The sequence below is a fragment of the Equus asinus genome, chromosome 19, assembly GCF_041296235.1.
Source record: "Equus asinus isolate D_3611 breed Donkey chromosome 19, EquAss-T2T_v2, whole genome shotgun sequence".
In the NCBI taxonomy this organism is placed as follows: domain Eukaryota; kingdom Metazoa; phylum Chordata; class Mammalia; order Perissodactyla; family Equidae; genus Equus; species Equus asinus.
In genome coordinates, this window is record NC_091808.1 from 12,362,260 (window position 1) to 12,383,368 (window position 21,109).

The 21,109-nt window shown below is 34.5% G+C and overlaps 1 protein-coding gene across 25 annotated transcripts in view; it reads right to left on the reverse strand.

The window, feature by feature from the left end:
* Positions 1–805: 805 nt before the first annotated feature.
* Positions 806–21,109, reverse strand: part of AGFG1 (ArfGAP with FG repeats 1) — a 73,715-nt gene continuing 53,411 nt past the window's right edge. For 3 of the 25 annotated variants that reach the window (XM_044751193.2, XM_070489554.1, XM_044751198.2), the window contains exons 6-15: positions 19,019–19,138; positions 18,278–18,349; positions 16,717–16,926; positions 15,481–15,661; positions 12,757–12,836; positions 12,452–12,544; positions 5,692–5,739; positions 3,439–3,597; positions 2,338–2,429; positions 806–1,493 (exon numbers count right to left, since the gene is read on the reverse strand). In XM_044751193.2, the coding sequence (XP_044607128.1) occupies positions 1,434–1,493; positions 2,338–2,429; positions 3,439–3,597; positions 5,692–5,739; positions 12,452–12,544; positions 12,757–12,836; positions 15,481–15,661; positions 16,717–16,926; positions 18,278–18,349; positions 19,019–19,138 (1,115 nt within the window). In that variant the 3' untranslated portion in view covers positions 806–1,433. Of the gene's footprint in view, positions 1,494–2,337; positions 2,430–3,438; positions 3,598–4,737; positions 4,899–5,691; positions 5,740–12,451; positions 12,545–12,756; positions 12,837–15,480; positions 15,662–16,716; positions 16,927–18,277; positions 18,350–19,018; positions 19,139–21,109 lie in introns of those variants that run through there. The other 22 variants (XM_070489561.1, XM_070489558.1, XM_070489569.1 and 19 more) reach the window with 15 other exon arrangements.

The following is a 21,109-nucleotide window of genomic DNA, read 5'->3' on the forward strand; positions in this document are numbered from 1 at the left end:
AAACAAATGCATGAGCTCTAACTTACAGACTTTGTGATCTATGTGCATTGCTCAAAGGCATTTGTTAAAAAAAACTATTCCAATTTTCTCAGTTTGTTCTGTTTTGATGAGACTGAAAGCTTATCTCTGGATGAATGAGGCATTACTGTACATAAATATTTAAACAAGTCCATTTGAATATTAACAAAAAGATATAACTAAACATTAGTATTGTTGTCTTTTTAAACAAAGTATTCTATAACTTTAGAGTAACACTGGGTTCCAGTTTCTTTCCCCCAGAAATGAACATAAACAAATGTCCTATTAATAATATCAGCTTGTCCAAACAAATGAAAAACAAAAAACAAAAAACTGAGGTGCAATCATGTCACAGTTAATGCATGTCTGCTTCCAATACATTCAAAGACAATAGTTTTTTTAAAAAAAATCAATAGTTAAAATAGGGCTTTTGCAGTCTGAGAATTCAAGATACTTAAAAAAATTTGTAAATACACACACATGCAAATTCTTCATATATACAAATTTTCACAAAATTAAGAAGTTGCAAAGAAATTAGAAGGATTACGGTGAATCTGACAAGCTACATTTAAATGCTTTACCACTGACATATTCCTGAATACAGCAGTCATAGTAGTTTTAATAAATTTTCTACATGGCCTTTTATAAAATTTCTTCTTTTAGACATAAAAGTCACTAAACGTCTTCTGAAATTCTAATTTAAGAATTCAAGATGTTCTCAATTCACTACTCATATTTAAGGCCACTTTGGTAAAGGCATTGCAGCAAGAACACAAAAACAATAGCATATTTTCTAATATTTATTTTTTCACCTGCAAACTGTAGCAAAACATGATCAGCTTTATTATGCAGACAGGTATCCCTCTACATTTTTAAAGAATTTAGGCATGTATAAATAGAAGAGCTCTTTAGAAAGGAAAAATTCAAGAATGAATAAAACCTTCCAATTTTGACTTTGTAACTTTCCAGTAGCAATATGGTTAAAATGATTTTAGATCATTCATTCCAAGATATACGACAGCACCTTAAAAGTGGCTGATCTATTTCCCCAGTAACGTTTCTCACATAACAATGTGTTAAAGTTACAAATACTGATATGCACAAATAGCTAATTTCTAAGAAAAATATGTACAGTACTGCAGCATAATGAATGTGGTATCTGCAATAACTTAATATTAGCCAATTTTTAATATACATGATACCGCTACCTTTTTCTGCCAATTCACAGGTTAAAAGTTGTTACTGGAGCCCTCTGTTTTGCACATATTACCTGGTGTTTAATACACAATGCAGGCTTTTTAAAGACGTCTCTTGTGTTTAAAGCTAAGATCAGTGAAACAAGACAACAGTGCAAGAGGCGGAGAGATGTAATGTGACCACGTAAAAGTTCGTTCCAGTAAAGTGTCTATATAAGGCTATAAGAAAGGATTGGTTGATGAGCTTCCTGTTGGAAATTGTCCTGTTGGTGCACCAGTCTAAAGGAAAACATAAGACAAAACAAGCAGACAAATAAGAGTAGTGTGTGGAAAAGATGAAAATATTAAACAGTATTTAGATTAGGAAATATTTTATAATTATTGGCAATCATATTTATTCATTATTGTTATTAGCAACATACTATAATGAAACTATTAGGTATCAGGCACTTGCTGGGCCCCTATATCCATTATTCCATATACTTCTCATAATAGATTCTAAGAAGGGACTTAGCTCTAAAAAAAATATTTATGATTCAAACCAAATCTCTGACTCCAAGACCCCTTTTCACACTAATTCACTTAATCTATAGCCTCTCATAAGAAGTTACTTCGACGAGGAAGCAGACACGTTTCAAGTTATAAAACAGCTTATTTACTGTCAATGCTTTGATTTGCAACTGATTAATGTGTGGGGTTTTTTTAAGTCAAAAAAGGGTCGGGGGCCAGTCCAGTGGCATAGTGGTTAAGTTTGCACGCTCCACTTTGGGAGCCTGGGGTTCGGATGCGGGCACGGACCTACATACCGCTCATCAAGCCATGCTGTGGTGGTCCCCCACGTACAAAATAGAGGAAGACTGGCACAGATGTTAGCTCAGAGACAATCTTCCTCAAGCAAAAAGAGGAAGACTGGCAACAGATGTTGGCTCAGGAACAATCTTCCTCACTCCCTCGCCCCCGCAAAAAAAAGGATCGCGCATGATGGCTGCCTCAATTTGCACAATCTTACGTTGTCATATTAGTAGAACACCAAACAACATCTAGGAAGAGTCAATCCTGCTTTTCCTAATTTGAAAATAACATGCAACAATTTATAAAGTGTTTAAAATTGCATCCCACTTACCATAAAAGGATTACTAGATACTCCTGCAGCTGCAACTTGACCAAAAGGAGTTACCACCGGCTTTGTTTGTCCAAATGCTGCAAAACCTGCACCTTGTTAAAACAGAACCCCCAATTATAACCCATGCCTTTGAGAGACAATCTGATGCTTACAAAGCCTCATAGTGAGTTTCAGAGAAATTCCTACCAGAGCAACCAAATAAAATATCAATGTTAAGTTCTTGGGTCTCATGCTCTTTCAAATACTAGAGACAAACTTCCTGTGGCATGTCTTAAAAGAGCTTTCACGTAGCTCTCCAGAAATGGTTAATTCCAATTGGTCTCAGCTTTGTAAACTGCTGACAGTCAAAAGATTTAATTAACAGATGAGCTTGTGAGAGCTATCTGAGAAGAGCTAAGAGGACAACACATTGTTTCTTTTTTTTTCCCTCCCCAAAGCCTCAGTACATAGTTGTATATCCTAGTTGTATACACAATGGTTCCTATGTGAACATCACAGTATTCCCTAGGAAATATTTTATTTCCAAATTTTTAGTTAACCACTGACTTTAAAAAAAGAAATACATAATTGTAATTCAAGAATAATCTTCAAATCTATGGTCTTCAAACTTTAGGAAATGAGAGAAATGGGTTAAAAAACTGGTCTCTAAGAATCTTCCCAAAGACAATTAACAAAACTTTAAACATAATATAGTTACCTATTTATAAGTCTATGTTACCATACATACTTAAACAAAATGGCACATAACATTTTTCTGATACAAAACAAAAACACTCCAAGTCTATAACATTTCCTTTTAAAATCAAGAAGCATAATAGAACACATAAGACAAATCAATAAGAAAGACACCAGAGATTCTGAGGAAAAAAGGGTACTCTTTAGAGAGTCTCTGATTTCTCCTAAATCTGTAATCTGGCCACAAAAACTTATTACATCATTCAACTTTCTGAGGCCCAAATCATCAAAGGCTTTTACATTTGTGTAGTAAACATGCAGTGGACAGTGCTCCAGCATTCTCTAGGTAAGTCTTTTTGTGCAAACACATATTATGATATTGGATCCCTAAAGGGGACTTACAGCTAGCCAGGTGTCAGCTCTTACCATTGGGCTGTTGAGAAAAAGCTGTCTGCTGAGGGAAAGTTGCTTGGGCTGGGAAGGCAGGCTGCTGGAAGCTGCCACTAAAGCTGGTAGGAAGACTATAGGGAGCAGGAGTACCGAACCCCGCAGGCATGCTCATGGACGCGGTGCCAAAGGTAGCCGCTGACAGGAGAAAAGAAGGGCTGATCACTTACTTACACAACGGTAGGTTTTGTTTCTCGTACTCAACATTATAGAATATACAACACTTACCTTGAAAAATATTAAGATGTACATTAAGGACATTTTAAATTCCAAAACTCGAACAGTTAGTATAAGTTTTAGCACTATACAGTTTGACATAATCTATAAAATTTTGTTCTCCTGAAACCCAACGACCAGAATGAAACTAATAAAGCTATCATTTGAAATCACAAGAAAATTTTTCAAAGTAATTATATAAAGTTCAAGTCTACTCTTTAAAGCACACCAACAAGCAATTTACATGTATACTAGTATACACAGTTTTTAGTTTTGTTTTGCTATATACAGTAAAATAGCCCAAAGTTTAATTTTATCTATTGAATTGTCTGCTATAATATGTGCATGCCTGGAAAAAAATTTATAAAACCTCTGCAAAACAGTTCACTAAAAATAACAAGATTTATAGAAGAAATTGGGTTAGAGGTAGGCCACTCAAAACCTATGCAGCTTTGTAACTGGGGCCAAAAAGGGGGACGGGGGAGCTTAATAAAAACACTAACACAACTAAAAGGACACGGGCATTCTTAATAAATCAATTCCAAAGGAAATATATGAACTCCCATTCCTTACTGGAAGGTAAATGAAGGCTGCTTTGGATAAAGGGTACAAGGAAGGTTAAGACTGCTGAGTTACAGAAATTAAGACAAAATGCACAAAGATTGAAAAGGGAGTGAAATAAGCATTCTTAGAAGAGACAAAGAATGGAGGGTAAATGAGTACTGTGTTCAATACTGTACTCCTCCATGGCTTGCCACGTCTAGCCACTGTCACCTGGTGGGATAGAGCACGCACAGCTTGGGGAATCTGTGTGTGAACTACCACTACATATGTGGTATGCTGCCATCATTCCCCCATTCATGAATTACAGTCGTGCGCCACATAACGATGTTTCAGTCAATGACAGATGGCAAATACGATGGTGGTCCCACAAGATTAGTACCATAGAGCCTACGTGTGTAGTAGGCTATACCATCCAGGTTTGGGTCAGTACACTCTATGATATTCACACAATAACGAAATCAGCCAACAACACATTTCTCAGAACGTATCCCTGTCGTTAAGTGACGCACGACTGTCCTTATGAACTAACTTGCATTACAGAAACACATGCAGTACAACAGTGTATTACTTACTGTTAGAGAAGATTAAAAACAGAATCTTCCAACTATACACACATTCCAAAAAAGGTCTCAGTGAAACGCTGCTTTTCATACTCAATACTAGTAATGAAACAGTGAAATATTTTTAGCATGATGCTAAAACATGATATTTCACTGAAATTCCTAATTTAAAAAAATTTGCCAACTTGACCACTGATTTAAGGCACAGAAATTAATACTAGAAATGTTACACAGAATTATCTTTTATTAAAAAAAACTAAAGAACATGTTATAGATGTTGCCCAAAGTAATCCTAATTCTAATGTTTATAACAATGTAATTTTCCTCAATGTACCTAATCAGAATGTCAGATTTTTTAAATTACTTTTTTACTGTTGACGAGGAAAAAGGGAAAACAAGCCACCAGGAAGCAAGTGAATTAAAGAATAATAAGCACATTGCAAGGGAAAGAGGGCTTCATAACAGACGACAATGCACTGACATAACTTTGACAATTACTTTTTAAGAAAGCACTAAAAAGCAAAACTTGGATACAGTTAAGCAAAACTAAACTCCATGGAATAATATGGTAAATGGTTTGGTATATCCAAAAGGTGCCACTCAAAGTACTATGAATTCAAACTCAAGAAAAACAATCGCAAAAGCTATTAACATTCTACTGTGACCATGGAGGTAAGCAACAATGCTTTTCAGCAGTAAAAACATAAACCACTACAAAAAATTTTCATATAACTTTAAATGTAATCCCAATGCCACACATCCATGCCCACTCCATTTTAAAACATAGGAAAAACTTAATTCCACATGCAGGGATCCAGAACACTAGCAGAAGCTTCCACAAGCAGGTAGACAAACTGCCACACAAATCTAGACATTAGTTGTGGCCACCTACCAAAATGAGCGTGAGGAAACACTTGAGAATGCATTGCTCCAGAAAGGCCTTATGGAAAGCCATAAAGAGACCAAAGTCAATTAACTTATGGATAACTACTGTCAAATAAAAGTAAATTTGTTTCATTAAAAAGCTCTAAAATTAGAATGTACTGTTACAAAGTGGGTAGCATAAGAACATATTATAAAAACACATCCACAAAGAGTTGTTTTATTTCAACTATATTCATGACACTGTAATATTTACAGTTTGAAATAAAAGGGAGGTTAAAATAATAAATACCAGAATAAAAATACCAAATTAAGAAACATTTATGAAATTCATTTTTTAAATAAACACTAACATTTTTTTCATGTGAAGATACAACCATATCCATAAAAAGACTCTGTAGGCCTCATGAGTTACATCCAAAAAAGCTATTCATAGGATCACCTAAAAGGATTTAGCATCTACCTTTAGCATCTAGGAAAGTCAAATCTTGGAGAGGGCACCAGAATAATGCTTGACTGTTTTATTTACAACTCTGTACATTAACTGGAATACATAAAGATAATTCAAGGGAACTATGAACTATTCAACGTAGTTCATTAGAAAGGTGAGCAGCACTTTCCGTTTAAAACGTAGTGGCTGAAAAGGGAGGAAAAAGAAACATGCTCCTTGTGCAGATCTTACTCCCCTGGCATGACTAAGGTCAGAGAGGTTACATATAAATAAATGTAATTAATAAAACACAAATGTAGGTTGTTGCACACCAAACCTTTCTATGTTTGTTTGTTATAAGCATCTGGAGTGGGACTGTCTCTAAAATAGATGTCCATGCATTTAAATTAGCATACTAAACCAATTAAACTGTGGGAAACAGCAAATGAGAGACTGGAGTGGTTTTGAGTCTTGGTTCTGTTATTTTCTAACTATAGGAAATTACTTAAATTCTATAAGCCTCAGTTTCCTCATGTGCAAATAGGAGTGGAGAGACAGGGACGATAATAGTACTTACTTTGCAAAGCTGCTGTGAGGATTAAATGTAACAAGGAATTTTAAAAGTACTATATAGTTAATATTCAATGAACGCATTTTTCATGCTAACTTAAAAAGATGTTTTTTAAATTGTGATCTGAATTCAACAAAACGTTGAGGGGGAAGGGTTCTGTGACAAACAAGTTTGGTCACTTTATGTTCATTCCCTTTTTTAGAGCACATTAAAGGCTCTGAGAAGTCCTGCATTAACAATACTGGTTAAATTTTGTTCATCCCAGTGTTTCCCATATCATTCTGGGCATAGAACCCTGTTCCATGGAGTACTGATACAACATCTCAGGAGACATGTTCTACAAAACATACTTTGGCAAAAACTAACTTTCAGTCAACAGTGACTGTTAACCACTCTTAATGACTATACCTCAGTCTGCAACAATGATACCCTCCTAAGCTCTAGTCTCGGGCTGCCATAAAAAATTCTTAGACTTTTTTTGACAGCTTTTTGAGATATAATTCACATATCATATAATTTGTCCACTTAAAATATAGCGTTCAATGTTTTTTAATATATTCATAGGATTATCCAACCATCATCAAAATCTAACTTTAAAACGTTTTCATCCCTAAAAGAAATTCCCTACCTATCAGCTGTCACTCTGCATTTCACCACACCTACTTGCTGTCTCTATAGATTTGCCCATTCTGGACATACTATATAAATGGAATCATACATAATATGCCATTTTGTGACTAGCTGGTTTTATTTAGCCCAGTATTTTCAAGGTTCACCCATGTTGTAGTGTCTATCAGTACTTCACTACCTTTTATTATCAAACAAATTCCATTGCATGGCTATAACATACTCGGTTTGTCGATTCATCAGATGATGGACATTTGAGGCGTCCCCACTTTTTGGCTATTATGAATAACGCTGCTATGAACATTTGTGTACAAGTTTTTGTGTGGATGTATGTTTTTATTTCTCTTGGGTATATTCCTGTAAGTGGAACTGCTAGGTCATATGATACTCTATGTTTAACTTTTTGAGAAACTGATTTCCAAAGGAGTTATACCATTTTACATCCCCACTAGCAAAAGTTTTCTAATTCCCTCAGTGCTTATTATTGTCTCTTTTTGATTACAGCAATCCTAGTGGGTATGAAGTGATATCTCACTGTGGTGTTTTCTGGTTTTTGGTTTTTTGGGGGGATTTTTTTGCTGAGGAAGATTAGCCCTGAGCTAACATCTGTGCCAGTCTTCCTCCACTTTATATGTGGGTTGCTGCTATAGTATGGCTGACAAGTGTTATACGTTTGCTCCTGGGATCCAAACCCACAAACCAGGGATGTGAAAGCAGAGCGTGCCAAACTTAACCACTATGCCATGGAGCCAGCCCCCTCACTGTGGTTTTGATTTATATTTCCCTAATGACTAATGATGTTCAATATCTTTTCATGAGCTTACTGAACATCTGTATATCTTCTTTACAGTAATGTCTATTCAAATCCTCTGCTCATTTTTTAACTGAGTTGTCCCGTTATTACTAAGTTGTAAGCGTCATTATATATTCTGCACACAAGTATCAGATAAATGATTTGCAAATATTTTCTCAAGACCACTATGAAGTTTAATTTTGTGTATGTGTTATTTTTTTAAACTTTACTGTCTTTATTGGCTGGTAAAAGTGCCAAGTGCAGATTATTAAATGGTAGAGATGTTCAAATATCCAAACATTAAGAGTAAACTGAGGGTGAGAATGTAGGGAGAATAAATCACTTCTATAAGCAAACATGTTCTACACAGTCCATGTAACTTTCTATTTAGGTTTTTCCTTTGCTTTTCCTTATCCATGACCATCCCATTTTTGTATTAATCTCCATTTCCAGAATATACTAGACAGGTTAGGTGGGCTTACTGAGTATTTAGATGAAAACAAGAAATGGCATATAATGCTGACATGTATGTGTTTCATCAATGCAAAAATAAATTATAAATATGGAGGCTATATGTTCCACTGGAATGAAAATAGTGCTGGTTTAGAAGAGTTCTAGGTACTAATATTAGATTAGTCATTAATTAATTTTGAACCCTCAAGGCAAATTCATGAAATTGGTTTCCACCTAGGTAATAAAACAGGGATAGTGGGCTAGATGCTACTATGATTCCTTGAGCTCTACATTTCTCTAAGTCTATCTCCTTGGGGAAAAAAATCTTTAAAATCATTCATTCATTCATTAAAATGAATGTTAGGAAATAAAGGCTATTCGTTCAGTGGCAAAGGAGAGATTTAAGAGTTATAAGAGAATTTCCTAAAAATTAAAAATTATATTAACTCAATTAGATTTAAGGGATCGAGGGCTCTGAAAAAAAAAGAATGTTAAATATTTTATAGAAGCCTAAAATAAGAAAGGACTTAGGACATATTGGCTCATCTCCTAATGAAGGTTTCCATGTAACATAAAGTTAAAGCGCCAAAGCTTTAGAAATGCAGAAAAAAAAAATTATTAAAATGTGTATTTAAAGCATGAAATATATCAGTAAAACGGTTAAAATTTCACATAAAACTATTATGCAATTCCCTCTTTCAAAAGCTACCTCAAATGGAATTTAGCAATATTATTACATGTGAAAGAAATAAAAAATATTTCCTAAAGAAATAATATTAATTTTGATGGCATAAAACATTGGAAATTCCTAAGCGTAAAGTATTTGTCAAAGAATTGTTTATATTTCAGCTTCAATAAGAACATACGTAGTTAACATTTACTTTTAGTTAATTCAATAACTAATAAAGGTGATCAATATGAAAAATTCAAAATAGTTTATAATTGAAAAATTTTACCCTGAAATAAAAATTTGTAAACACAGTAGATTTACCTCTCGATAAATTTTGCTTAGGTTAATCTTAAAATTACTTTATATCATGTCAACATACATTGTACATTATATATTATTTTACATCCTACTGAGAACCTTAACTTTAAAGGACTTTCATACTCTAAATAACCTAAGCAAAAAAAAGCCCTTAACTCTGACAGAACCAACTCAGAGGTACAGTCATGAAAGGAAAATAAGAGGAAAGATTTACCAAGTACATACAATAATTCAAAGACCACGCACAGTGGTCTGCATCATCTAATTCTCACAAAACCCTGCCAGTCAGAGAATATTGTTCACATTCTCCAGAAAAGGACAACAATAAGGCTCAGAGAAGTTAGAAAAACACACCCTCAGTCAAGGTATAATCTATGTTTCCATTCTTCAGCTGTTAAATGGGGTCATAACAGCTATAAACAGCTCAACAGTATCTTGCAAATAACTTTAAACACTCAACAAATGTTAGTACATCTCCCTTTCATCTTTACTTCATTCATTAAAAAAAGAATATACAAAAAGCTTTCTTTGGATCACCTAGCAAGTAAATACTAAATCAGGATTTGAACACAAGTTTGGCTGCACCCAAAACATATTCACTTAACTTTTCTGCGCCTTAGTTCCCTCTGCTGTCAAAAAGTAATTAAAACATTTATTTGATGAGAGTTAAGAGGATTACACGAGACAATGTACAAAAACTCATGTGCCATGAGACATTTTACAAATTCAAGTAGAAATAATATACTAAGAAACAGAAAACTGCATATATCACAACTGATGAATAATATATTTTTGTCCAAAACACAAAAGAAATGTAAAACAATCGAGTAGGTATACTTGAATTAAAACAAACCATTTTTTAAAAATTAAATTGTGTGAAATTCAAATACCTATTAAACACCTATTATGCAAGACACCAACAAATTATGACTAAAGACATTTATGTGAAAAAGCAAAATTATACTTCAAACTCCTAAAATCACAATTCTTAATCTTGCCAGTGACAAAGAGGTTTGCTAAAAATTACTTTTTTTTTTTTTTTAAAGATTTTATGTTTTCCTTTTTTTCCCCAAAGCCCCCTGGTACATAGTTGTATATTTTTAGTTGTGAGTCCTTCTAGTTGTGGCATGTGGGATGTCGCCTCAGCATGGCTTGATGAGCGGTGCCATGTCCACGTCCAGGATCTGAACTGGTGAAATCCTGGGCCACTGAAGCAGAGTGCACAAACTTAACCACTCAGCCATGGGGAAAACCCCTAATTACTAAATCTTCTTCTTCTTTTTTTTTTTTTGAGGAAGATTAGCCCTGAGCTAACATCTGCCACCAATCCTCCTCTTTTTGCTAAGGAAGACTGGCCCTGAGCTAACATCCGTGCCCATGTTCCTCTACTTTATATGTGGGATGGCCACCACGGCACGGCTTGCCAAGCAGTGCCATGTCCGCACCCAGGATCCAAACTGGTGAACCCTGGGCCCCCAAAATGGAACGTGTGAACTTAACTCCTGCGCCACCAGGCCAGCCCCACTAACTCTTAATGGAGCAAATTCAATTGCAATGTTCCAAAGTACCTTATCTCTCAAGATTTCACATTAACATATGCTATAACTGGAGTTTAGGCTTTAGTTCTAAAATTATTGGGGCACAAAACAAAGCTGACAAACTCTAGACTTAATGGGTATTAAGCCACACCACATACACTTGCTGACAGTCTGAAGTATTGCCAAATAGCTCTGGTGTTCAGAGTAATAAGACAAAGATCGAAAGGTACATTACAAGACACGCTGGTCCCATGGCCAAGTGGTTAAAATCACGTGCTCTGCTTTGGCAGCCCCGGGTTTCACTGGTTCAGATCCTGGGCGCAGACATGGCACTGCTAGTCAGGCCACGCTGAGGCGGTGTCCCACGTGCCACAACTAGAAGGACTCACAACTAAAATACACAATGAGGAACTGGGGAGATTTGAGGAGAAAAAGCAGGAAAAAAAAAAATTGACAACAGCTGTTAGCTCAGGTGCCAATCTAAAACAAAAAGGTACATTACAAGAAAGATATGGCTGGCTTGCAGTATGAACCAAAAAAAAAAAGAGAGAGAGGGACAAAGAGGATTAAGACAAAAAAGGTCATCAAAAGAAAAAATATTCAAATATTATTCCCACAAGTTAAAAAATGTTGGGCCAGCCCAGGTTGCCTAGTGGTTAAGTTCAGCACACTCCGCTCCAGCAGCCCAGGTTCAGTTCCCAGGCATGGACCTACACCACTTGTCTGCCAGTGGCTATGCTGTTGCTGTGGTGGTGGCTCACATACAAAAAGAGGAAGACTGGCAGTGGAACTTAGCTTAGGGTGAATCTTCCTCAGCAAAATTAAATAAATAGATAATTAAAAATGTTAACACTCTAAAAGAGATATGCATTAGAAAAAGACCTGATTATTAAGTCCTCATGTAACAAAGTCCATTCATCCCTTGCAATCTCATGAGAAGAAAAAACAAAACAAAACAAACTTCTCATAAATTTTTCCTATTGAGATTGAATGAGGTATAACCAGTAACTCTGAAACCAGGCAACCAAATAAGTCAGAATTACTGTGTTCAAGTACTATCTCTGTCATAAATTAGCTGTGTGGCTCAAGGAAGTTTCGTCTCCATGCTTGAGCTTCCTCACCTGAAAAATGAAAGCTTTAACTGAGTAGCAGTGGGCACTAGATAACTTTTAAGGTCCCTCTCAAATATTAAATTTCAGGATTTTATAAATTTTCAGTTAGCATTTGCCTTTATAGACAGACTCTCCCATCTATTTCCCATTCACTTCAGGAAGAAAGACACCTTATTTTCTGATGTTTTTCACATGGTGTCTCTGCAACAAATACCTTTTCCAAAGTTTACTGTTCTATAATCTATCTTTATTTCTTACCTGTTGCTCCTCTGGCATTGGTCTGAAATGGATTTGTAGAAGATGCCACAGAAGGACCAGCAGCAGCAACAAATGGATTTGTGGAAGGTGTAGCTTTAAAAAATTATAAAATACACAATAAAATCCTAATACATTTGTATTCAATTATCTAAAGTATTTGTTTATATATTTTTAAAGATAGATAACTAGAGCTTTCTCATAATAAATCCTTGCTTTGACTGTCTTCTGGTACCCCTAAGAAAATGCTTTACAATATACATTTGGCTCTTCATAAAAACCAGTATATATACAGCAGAAACACATACCTCCGAATGGAGCAGGCACACTTGAAGAAGCAGGCTGTGTCTGTGCAGAAGCACCCACTGGCACTGTTCCAAAAACATTGCTAAAAACAAATATTGAAACAGTTCATATAAAAAAAGAAAGGGTAATCTATCTACAGAGTGGCCATAAAATGTGGAAACAAATAATTATGAACATGCATGTATCACAGCAGTTCTCAAACTTTAAGTCTCAGGACACATTTAAATTCTGAAAAATTATGAAGAACCCCAAAGAGCCTTTGTTTAAGTGTGGTATATTTATCAATACATACAGTACAGAAATTTTTAAAAATTTATTCATTTAAAAATAATACAGCAATCACTACATGCTAACATATGGAGCATTTTTATGACAAATAACTAGATTTTCCAACATAAAAGGAACTTACTGAGAAGAGTAACACTTTGATACTTTTGCAAATCCCTTTAATGGCTGGCTTACTAGAAGATCAATCTGCTGCGGTATGTTATTTAGGTTGAAGTATAGGAAGAAAAACTGGCCTCACATAGATACGAAGTTGAACAATAAATAGGGGTATTTTAACAGATTTTTCAGATAATTGTGGATATTTTCTTTATCATACCAAAAACAACAGTGATAGTTTCCTAAAGGTTGGTTGCAATATGGAATTTGAAACCATATCAATAAAGATTTTTGTACTCTCTTAAAGTAACATCCACTAGTCTATCTCGCACTTTAAATGAATCTTCTACAGCTTTTACATCATTTGGAAAATACTTGATGCCAGTCTTCCAAATGTCAACACATTTCTTTACACAAAATCAAAAAATTACAGTCATTAATATCACCACCCATTTCATCAGAAAAGTAATGGGAAGCTGTCAAGCTCATGGTGAGGTCAATAAGTTTTGCAAAATTCTAATAATTGCTTGAAAGTGTGAATATTATCAGTTATTTTCCTTAAAGTGACAGAATAAAATATTCCGTTTTTGAGAAAATGTTTGCCAAATATCTATCACAGTCATACATTCAAGGAAAAATTGTGTTCCATAAAACAAGTGGCTGGTTCATTCCACAACTCAAACAACCACACAAGTTGGTTTACCTCAAAACAGCCATCACACTTCAATATGCATCGATACATCAAGAACCGCTTGATGTACACCTCACTTCAACACAGGGACAATTAAGAAGACATAGTTAAAGGTCAAGATTTCACTAACTGACATTTTTACTGATGGTGCAAGAACAATGGCAGGTAAAACATGCCGGCGTCTTAGCACGAATTGAGGCCATGGCACCAAACCATGCGAGTAGCCACCTATGAATCATCATATTTCTTACCACCACACATTCAGTTTTACTTATGAATATTGTTGGTTCAGTTTTTCTTAATATTCTTGATGAAGCAGTAAAAATGTAATTTTATTAAATTTTATTAAAACACAAATAAACCTCTCAGAATCACTATGAATATAATTTTAACCTTGAAAGGGACTCAGGTATTCCAAACATTCCATGGACCACACTCTGTGGACCACTACGTACAGTAATGTAGTATCAATAAACTATTTGTTTTGTATACCTGTCTATGTTTCCAGACTTCATGGCCACTTTGTTTTGGCCCACTATTACATATGTCCAATGTAGACAATATTAATAAAACAAAAAATATATAAACATTTTAAATTTTATTCTTTGGATTCAATTTTTTCCATCTGGCATACAAAAAATTTATTACTGGAGAACCCAAGTAGTTAGTGCTACAATCCCACCATTTCTCTCTAGAAAAGGTGCTAAAGGGAAATAAGCTACTAGGATAACAAAAGAAAGAAGAAGAGACAAGCTTAGAAATGGAAAACAAAGAGATGCATAAAACACTGTACAGGTAATTCACCTGTACTTCTAGGTCTGTTTCCTTAACTCTTAAATCAAGAAGTCAAAACTAGAAGAGTTTTTTTTTTTTTTAAAGATTTTATTTTTTCCTTTTTCTCCCCAAAGCCCCCCCGGTACATAGTTGTGTGTTCTTCCTTGTGGGTTCTTCTAGTTGTGGCATGTGGGACGCTGCCTCAGCGTGGTCTGATGAGCAGTGCCATGTCCGCGCCCAGGATTCAAACTAACGAAACACTGGGCCGCCTGCAGCGGAGCGCGCGAACTTAACCACTCGGCCACGGGGCCAGCCCCAGAACTAGAAGAGTTTTTAAAGATCTGATGTTGTTAAAATGTGTTAGGCTTCCTGCTGCCAAGAATTGCTTTACGCCAGATACCCCAGAACACAGTAACAGATATGACTATTTGTAAATACCACTGTGACATGGAAGAGAGAGAGAAGTGGTATCGGGTCCTGGTACAAACATCTCTAAAACTGTTTATTTACAACTAAGGCTATAATATGTTACTTTCAGTATTTAGCCTTCATGACTGAAAACTGTACCCTAAACAGTTCTCTGCTGAGTATAATTAAATCTGTAAATAAGTGACCATTTGGAGACGTGTACATACTCTTAATTACATTTTGGTATTTCAAGGAAGAATACCTCTGATTAAATGAAAAGATAAAATTATGGTAATTATTCAAAGTGTATTATTTTATTAGCAAATTAAACTCAGTTTCCTCAAATTTATACAAATATTCAATACTTTAAAAATTACACCCCAAAATACTTATTATTTAACAACATTATTATTCAGAGTTGAAAAAAGATTAAAAGATAAAACACAAAGCAGGAACACTAAGCAGGTACCTGCTAGCATTACTTGTGGAAGTATATGCATTACTGGAGGTGGCTGCAGAGCTGAAAACGCTGTCTAATTCAGCCAGGGCTGCATACTTGTCTGAAGATGCACTTGACTGACTGGGAACTGAAACCACAGAACCAACAGGAGCTTTACCTGTGGTCCCAAAGCCACTGCCCTGATCACCACCTGTGAACAAACACACACAATTTACACCAAAAATTTAAAGTTACACTTTCAACTTATCAACCAAATTTGCAATGGAACATATATAAATTTAAAACTGATCTGGAACTAAGCAAATAAATGGACAGGATTCTGGAGTTTTACCTAATAAATAATCTAGGAAATATTGGACCATTATTAGTAGCTATACATACCACTGTGGTGAAGACAGAATATTGTTTCTACAAACACTAAGACTCTGTACCAATAACAAATCTAGACTGTGCATAAAGAAGAAATTCTCAAAGTGCTACATTACCATCTCTAAAACACAGGCATCTCATTCAAGTGAACATATAAATTCATAAAATGCTGGACTTAATGTGAACAACCTATTAATACCATTTTCCCAAGACTGTCCAGGAAAACTTAGAGTGAGTAGTAAGAGGAAACATTTACTAAGCACTCACTATAGGCCATGCACTGTGCTAAATGCCTTACATGCAACAACAGATGGAACACAACTCCATGAGTTCAGTGCCACTCCTACACTCACTCTGGGGATGAGAAAGCAGGCCCAGACATCAGGGGACAGAATCCAGCCTGAAAGCAGGCCCTTGCTTGCACTATGCATTTTGAGAGGCAAAATACTGGTCTTTAAGACCAAAGCTGAGTATAAAAATACAGTGTAAAAATCATGTTTTCTTTAAAAAAATAAATATTAAGAGAAAATGGTTCAAGATGAATATATTATAGACCTTCCAGTCAGCTCTATTAAAAGGATTTCTTGGCCCTTTTTGGACTTAGAACAGTAAAGCATGCTTTCTAATACAAAATTAAATATTTGTCAATTATTTTCTTCTAAAACTAGAAGTTTATAAATTCATTTCTATGCCTTCATTTTGTAGTTGATATTTCAGATTCAAAATGTGCCATATAGTCATGAACATTTACTGTAGACAAAATTTCTATATAACAACTAAGAAAAGCATAGCATCCTCAGATTTTAAGAAATACAACCAAACTTAGAGGACTGCTGAACACAAAAATTTGTATTTGTTGTGTGTAAAGCTTGGTACCTTGCCCAGCACTGAAGATATTGTCTAAATTGGCAAGTGCTGCGTATTTGTCTGCAGTCTGTAGACCAGCTTTATTCGTCGAAACTTTACTAACAGCTGATGCTGTTTGATGACTCTGGGAAGCATTGAAGGTTCCAAAATCAGCACTGGAGGATTTGGGGAAGTTATCAAAATGAGCAAAATTAGCATTTACTGATCCAGCACTTCCACCTGTAACAGAATAAACAGAACACTTGAAGTTTCTACACTTTTCCCAATATCCTTTGATAGATTATATGATCATTTCTTCCTAAATAACATGTTCTAGATGCAATCCTACATTCTTAAAATTAATAACTGGAAAACAGCATTTAACTTTAATCATCTACATACGACTTTTTATAATTTGTGAAGCTAGATTTTCAAAGGCCTGGCAACATGAAGGGTAACAAGTTTCTATGTGTAATTATCCACCCTGGGAGCGAAGAATGTAATTCACAAGGGGAGCAACTCCATGCTACCTGGTTTGACTCAGTTACTTCACAGAACATTGAGCTACACACTATGACCTTTTACTAGTTCTCCCTAAACAGACTCCACAAGCAAGACACAAAGTGTCTTCCACCACGTGCTTTTGCATCTCCATGGAGACTTGGTTGAAACAAATCTCAGGGTAGAGATTTAAAATGTTTAAGATATAAGATTTTCATCCAAAATTTCTTAAAAGGTGGTCTTTGAGCTTTAGACTTCTTTTACTTGAAGAGCTATTAATTCTACCTAATAACTAACAATGTGCATACACCACCATAATGTCCTCAGTAAAACCATGCTCTATTATATAGTTCAAGGAATAAAAATTACAGTACACAATATATAAATAATTTAAATACTATTGCAATTTTTTACTTCATAGAGCACAATTCACCTAATGGTCACTATTTTATATTTCCTGCTAAGATTTTAATGTCTGCTCTGGACCTAAAGTACTAAGAAAAGAGCAAAGCCAGTACTTCATTCTATGCTTCTGATCCTACTCTTTTGAAATTGGTTCTTTATGCCTAAACATTAGTTTCAGCAATCAAAATAGTATTTACATTAGTTAAATATTAAAGTGATAGCAAAGCACACAAATATTTTTAAAACAGAAAAGATATATTGCTACTAAAAAGAAAAACACAAACTTTCCATTGATCAGTTTTTTAAACATTATAAAACAAATATATATGGGTAAAATTTCTTTCAGAAATTAAACTCTGGCTGTTTTCCATTAAAACTAAGTAACGTGTGTTTGTATTTGAAAGATTATGATCTGTTACAAGTAGCTGGTGAACAAAGTACATATTCAGCTTTCAAAACTGCATGAAGAAATTATTAAAAATTGAATTATTAAATCAACTAACTCTTTTATTACATACCATTGTGTTCTGAGCCTGAGTTTAGTAATAGTGAAGAGGGAGTAAAAGCGGGAATGTATGTAGGATTATTATTAAAAGACGATTACCATTTTATAATTGAAAACCCATGAAATACAGTATAAAACATACAAATTAGTAAAAGACGCCTACTTGACAACAGAACTTACTGTTGGTAGCCTGGAGAGGAAAAGCTGAAGTAAATTCCCCAAAACTGCAGCTAGATGAAAGCATTCTAAATGCTGGACAGCCAGAAATTATGTAAATGATGAAATTTAAAGGGAAAAAAAAAAGAAAATTGAAAGAAAAGGATTTAAGACAATACACAAAGCTAAAAGTTGAAAGAAAAGTAATCAGCCAAAGATCTAAACAAGGGTTTAATGAGTTTCTGAAAGCAATACAGTTTACATGAGAGTATCCATGTTTAAAGACCAATTCCTGCACAGAAAAGTATTTCAAAATTTGATTAAAGTGATCATTAAAAAATCTACTCTTGACTAATAACACTTATTTTCTCAAGCTTTTTGCTCTGAATATTACTTAAACTTTTAGTTCTATGGAAGCGATCAATTAGCTTCCTTTATTCAGAGCCTCAATCAATGTGTTCTGTGAACTAAACACTTTTAGTACTTTAATGCCTCTGTGTCCAAGAAATTTAAGGAAGATTCATGTGCAGGAAAAGGAGGAGAACAGATGTCGTGAATTAGACAACATACCAAAGAGTTCAGAAAAACAAATGAACACAGAAAAAATACAAACGTCAGGTTTCCCCAGAGCTTTGTAAGATAGAACTATTTTAAAATTAGGTAATTATAGAATTTAAGTTTAGAGTAATTTTTCAAAAATACGCCTAGAGACTTTTCTTTTGTTTTTAAAGTAAACATTTAAGCATAATGCTGGAGAAGCTCTACCTGTAGTTTGGGGCTGAAAAGGAGAGTGACTTGCTGTGGGGAAACCTCCAAAATTACTCGAACCACTAGACTGTCCAAATGCATCAAAGTTTGCAAAATCTGCATTTGCAGAATTCTGAGCTGTAAATGGTAAGGAACAATATATGTTAACGAATATGAAAATGATAAATGAAAACACGACAAATGAATTTAAGAACTTCATGAAAAGTTTCTATTTCTCAAAACTTCACTTCAAAGAGAATTGACTTATAAATCAGATTTTAAATCCTACCAGTATTTAACCCAATTTCAAGCAATTTATTAAAGGGTATCCAGAAATTTCCAAAAACACTGAAGTGTAAAATGATAAATTTGTACACCATACTCTTTGAGTGACCCCAGGAATAGTACTGTAAAAATGACTCTATTAAAGGAAACTCTGAATTAAGAGCACTAAATACATGAGTTACAGTAAAGCAGACAGAAATTTAGGACATAGGATACATTCTGGAAAATTCAGAGTTAAAATGGTAATGAGTGATTCATCAGCCATGTGAATCTAAAATAATGATAGAAGATGGTTTAATTACATTATTTTTGGGGGGGTCGTTTATTAAAGTTTACAGCTATGTTACACCATGGCATATAAAAATGGAAAACAAAAACAAACGTGGCTGTATAACAAGAGATACATGACTGTCAAATAAATTGAAGATAATCACATTCTATTAGAAGCCTGCCATTTTTAAGCACATACTAAAATTTAAGAAATGATAAAAACTACTAAAAATTATAACAAAAGTCTACTCATACTCAGCAAAAAAGACCAACTGATACTTCCCAACTGGTCATCAACCTGAGAGCAAAATTCTAGGCTTCTCTAAACTTAAAATATGTAACAAAGTAAAACAACTCAAAAGATTTCTTTTTTAAAGGCCAAAACAGAAGCTGCATAAAATTTTTATAGAGGGTATGATGAGAATAAGAAGTGGTTGGGATGCGGGAAAGGGACTACTATGTGGTAGGAATGAAAAGCAGGTCCAAAAGATGGAGAAATGTTCAATGTCATCAACAGAGTACAAGTCAGCCACTTTAGATCCTGTGCAGGTAATTCTACTTCTAGGAAGTTCTTGTAAAGAAATAATCTTGCAAATGAATTAGGTTGTACCTAATAGCTAAACAACGTGTTTTTTATTTTAATGAAAAAATCAGACTCAAATGGCTAGCAATGAAGGATCAGTAAACATATTATGGATCATACTATGAAATGCAGCCATTAAAGAAATCATATAAAAGAACAAAAAGGCTTATGACAAACTAAGTAAGATAAACAGGTTAATAAATTCCAGTGTACTCACAACCAGCACTTCTGACATGCAAGGTGCTTTCCCACATATCACTGCTCACATTTTGTTGTTGAAAATCTTTTTTAAACTTGCTTGTCCTATCTCTCAAACACCACAAAGAAGTACCTAAAAGGCTGCTTATTGCTTAACAATATAAATTCTGTATTTTCTGAATACCCTGTAATGTTGTCACTATTTTTACTTAATAGGATAAAATTCAATTTCTCTATAGGCTGAAATTTTACTTTCCTCAAAATAAATATAATGGAAGAAACTCTAACAGACAAATAATAAATTTAAAAATTAACCTCTTGAAAAACATTTTGGAAACAAGTTTAAATAGTAAATATAATACAAGTTTAAACACAGTTACCTCTTAGTATTGCTGAGAATACCAATAACCAAGCAGAGTTTGGTGGAAAGAGAATCTGAGATAACAATCAGAGTTCCATCCTAACATAGGTAACTGTACAGCCTCGGACAAGGGCCTCAGTTGTTCTGACTCTGCACGTTTTCTCACTAGCCAAATGAGAGGATCCACTAGAAGGTCTCTACCTGCAAATCCAGCACTACGGTTCTACAACTTACGAGACAGTGAGAATACACTCTTTAAGAGCTTTGAAATACTAGGCCAAAAAGAAGAAAATTCTGCTAAAAGACAAAATAAGTTTATGAGGCCAAAATATATTATAGATAATACAATTATAAATCAAATGAAAAGAGAACATGTTATAGGAAGCTCTCAAATTCAGAGTGAATTAATATT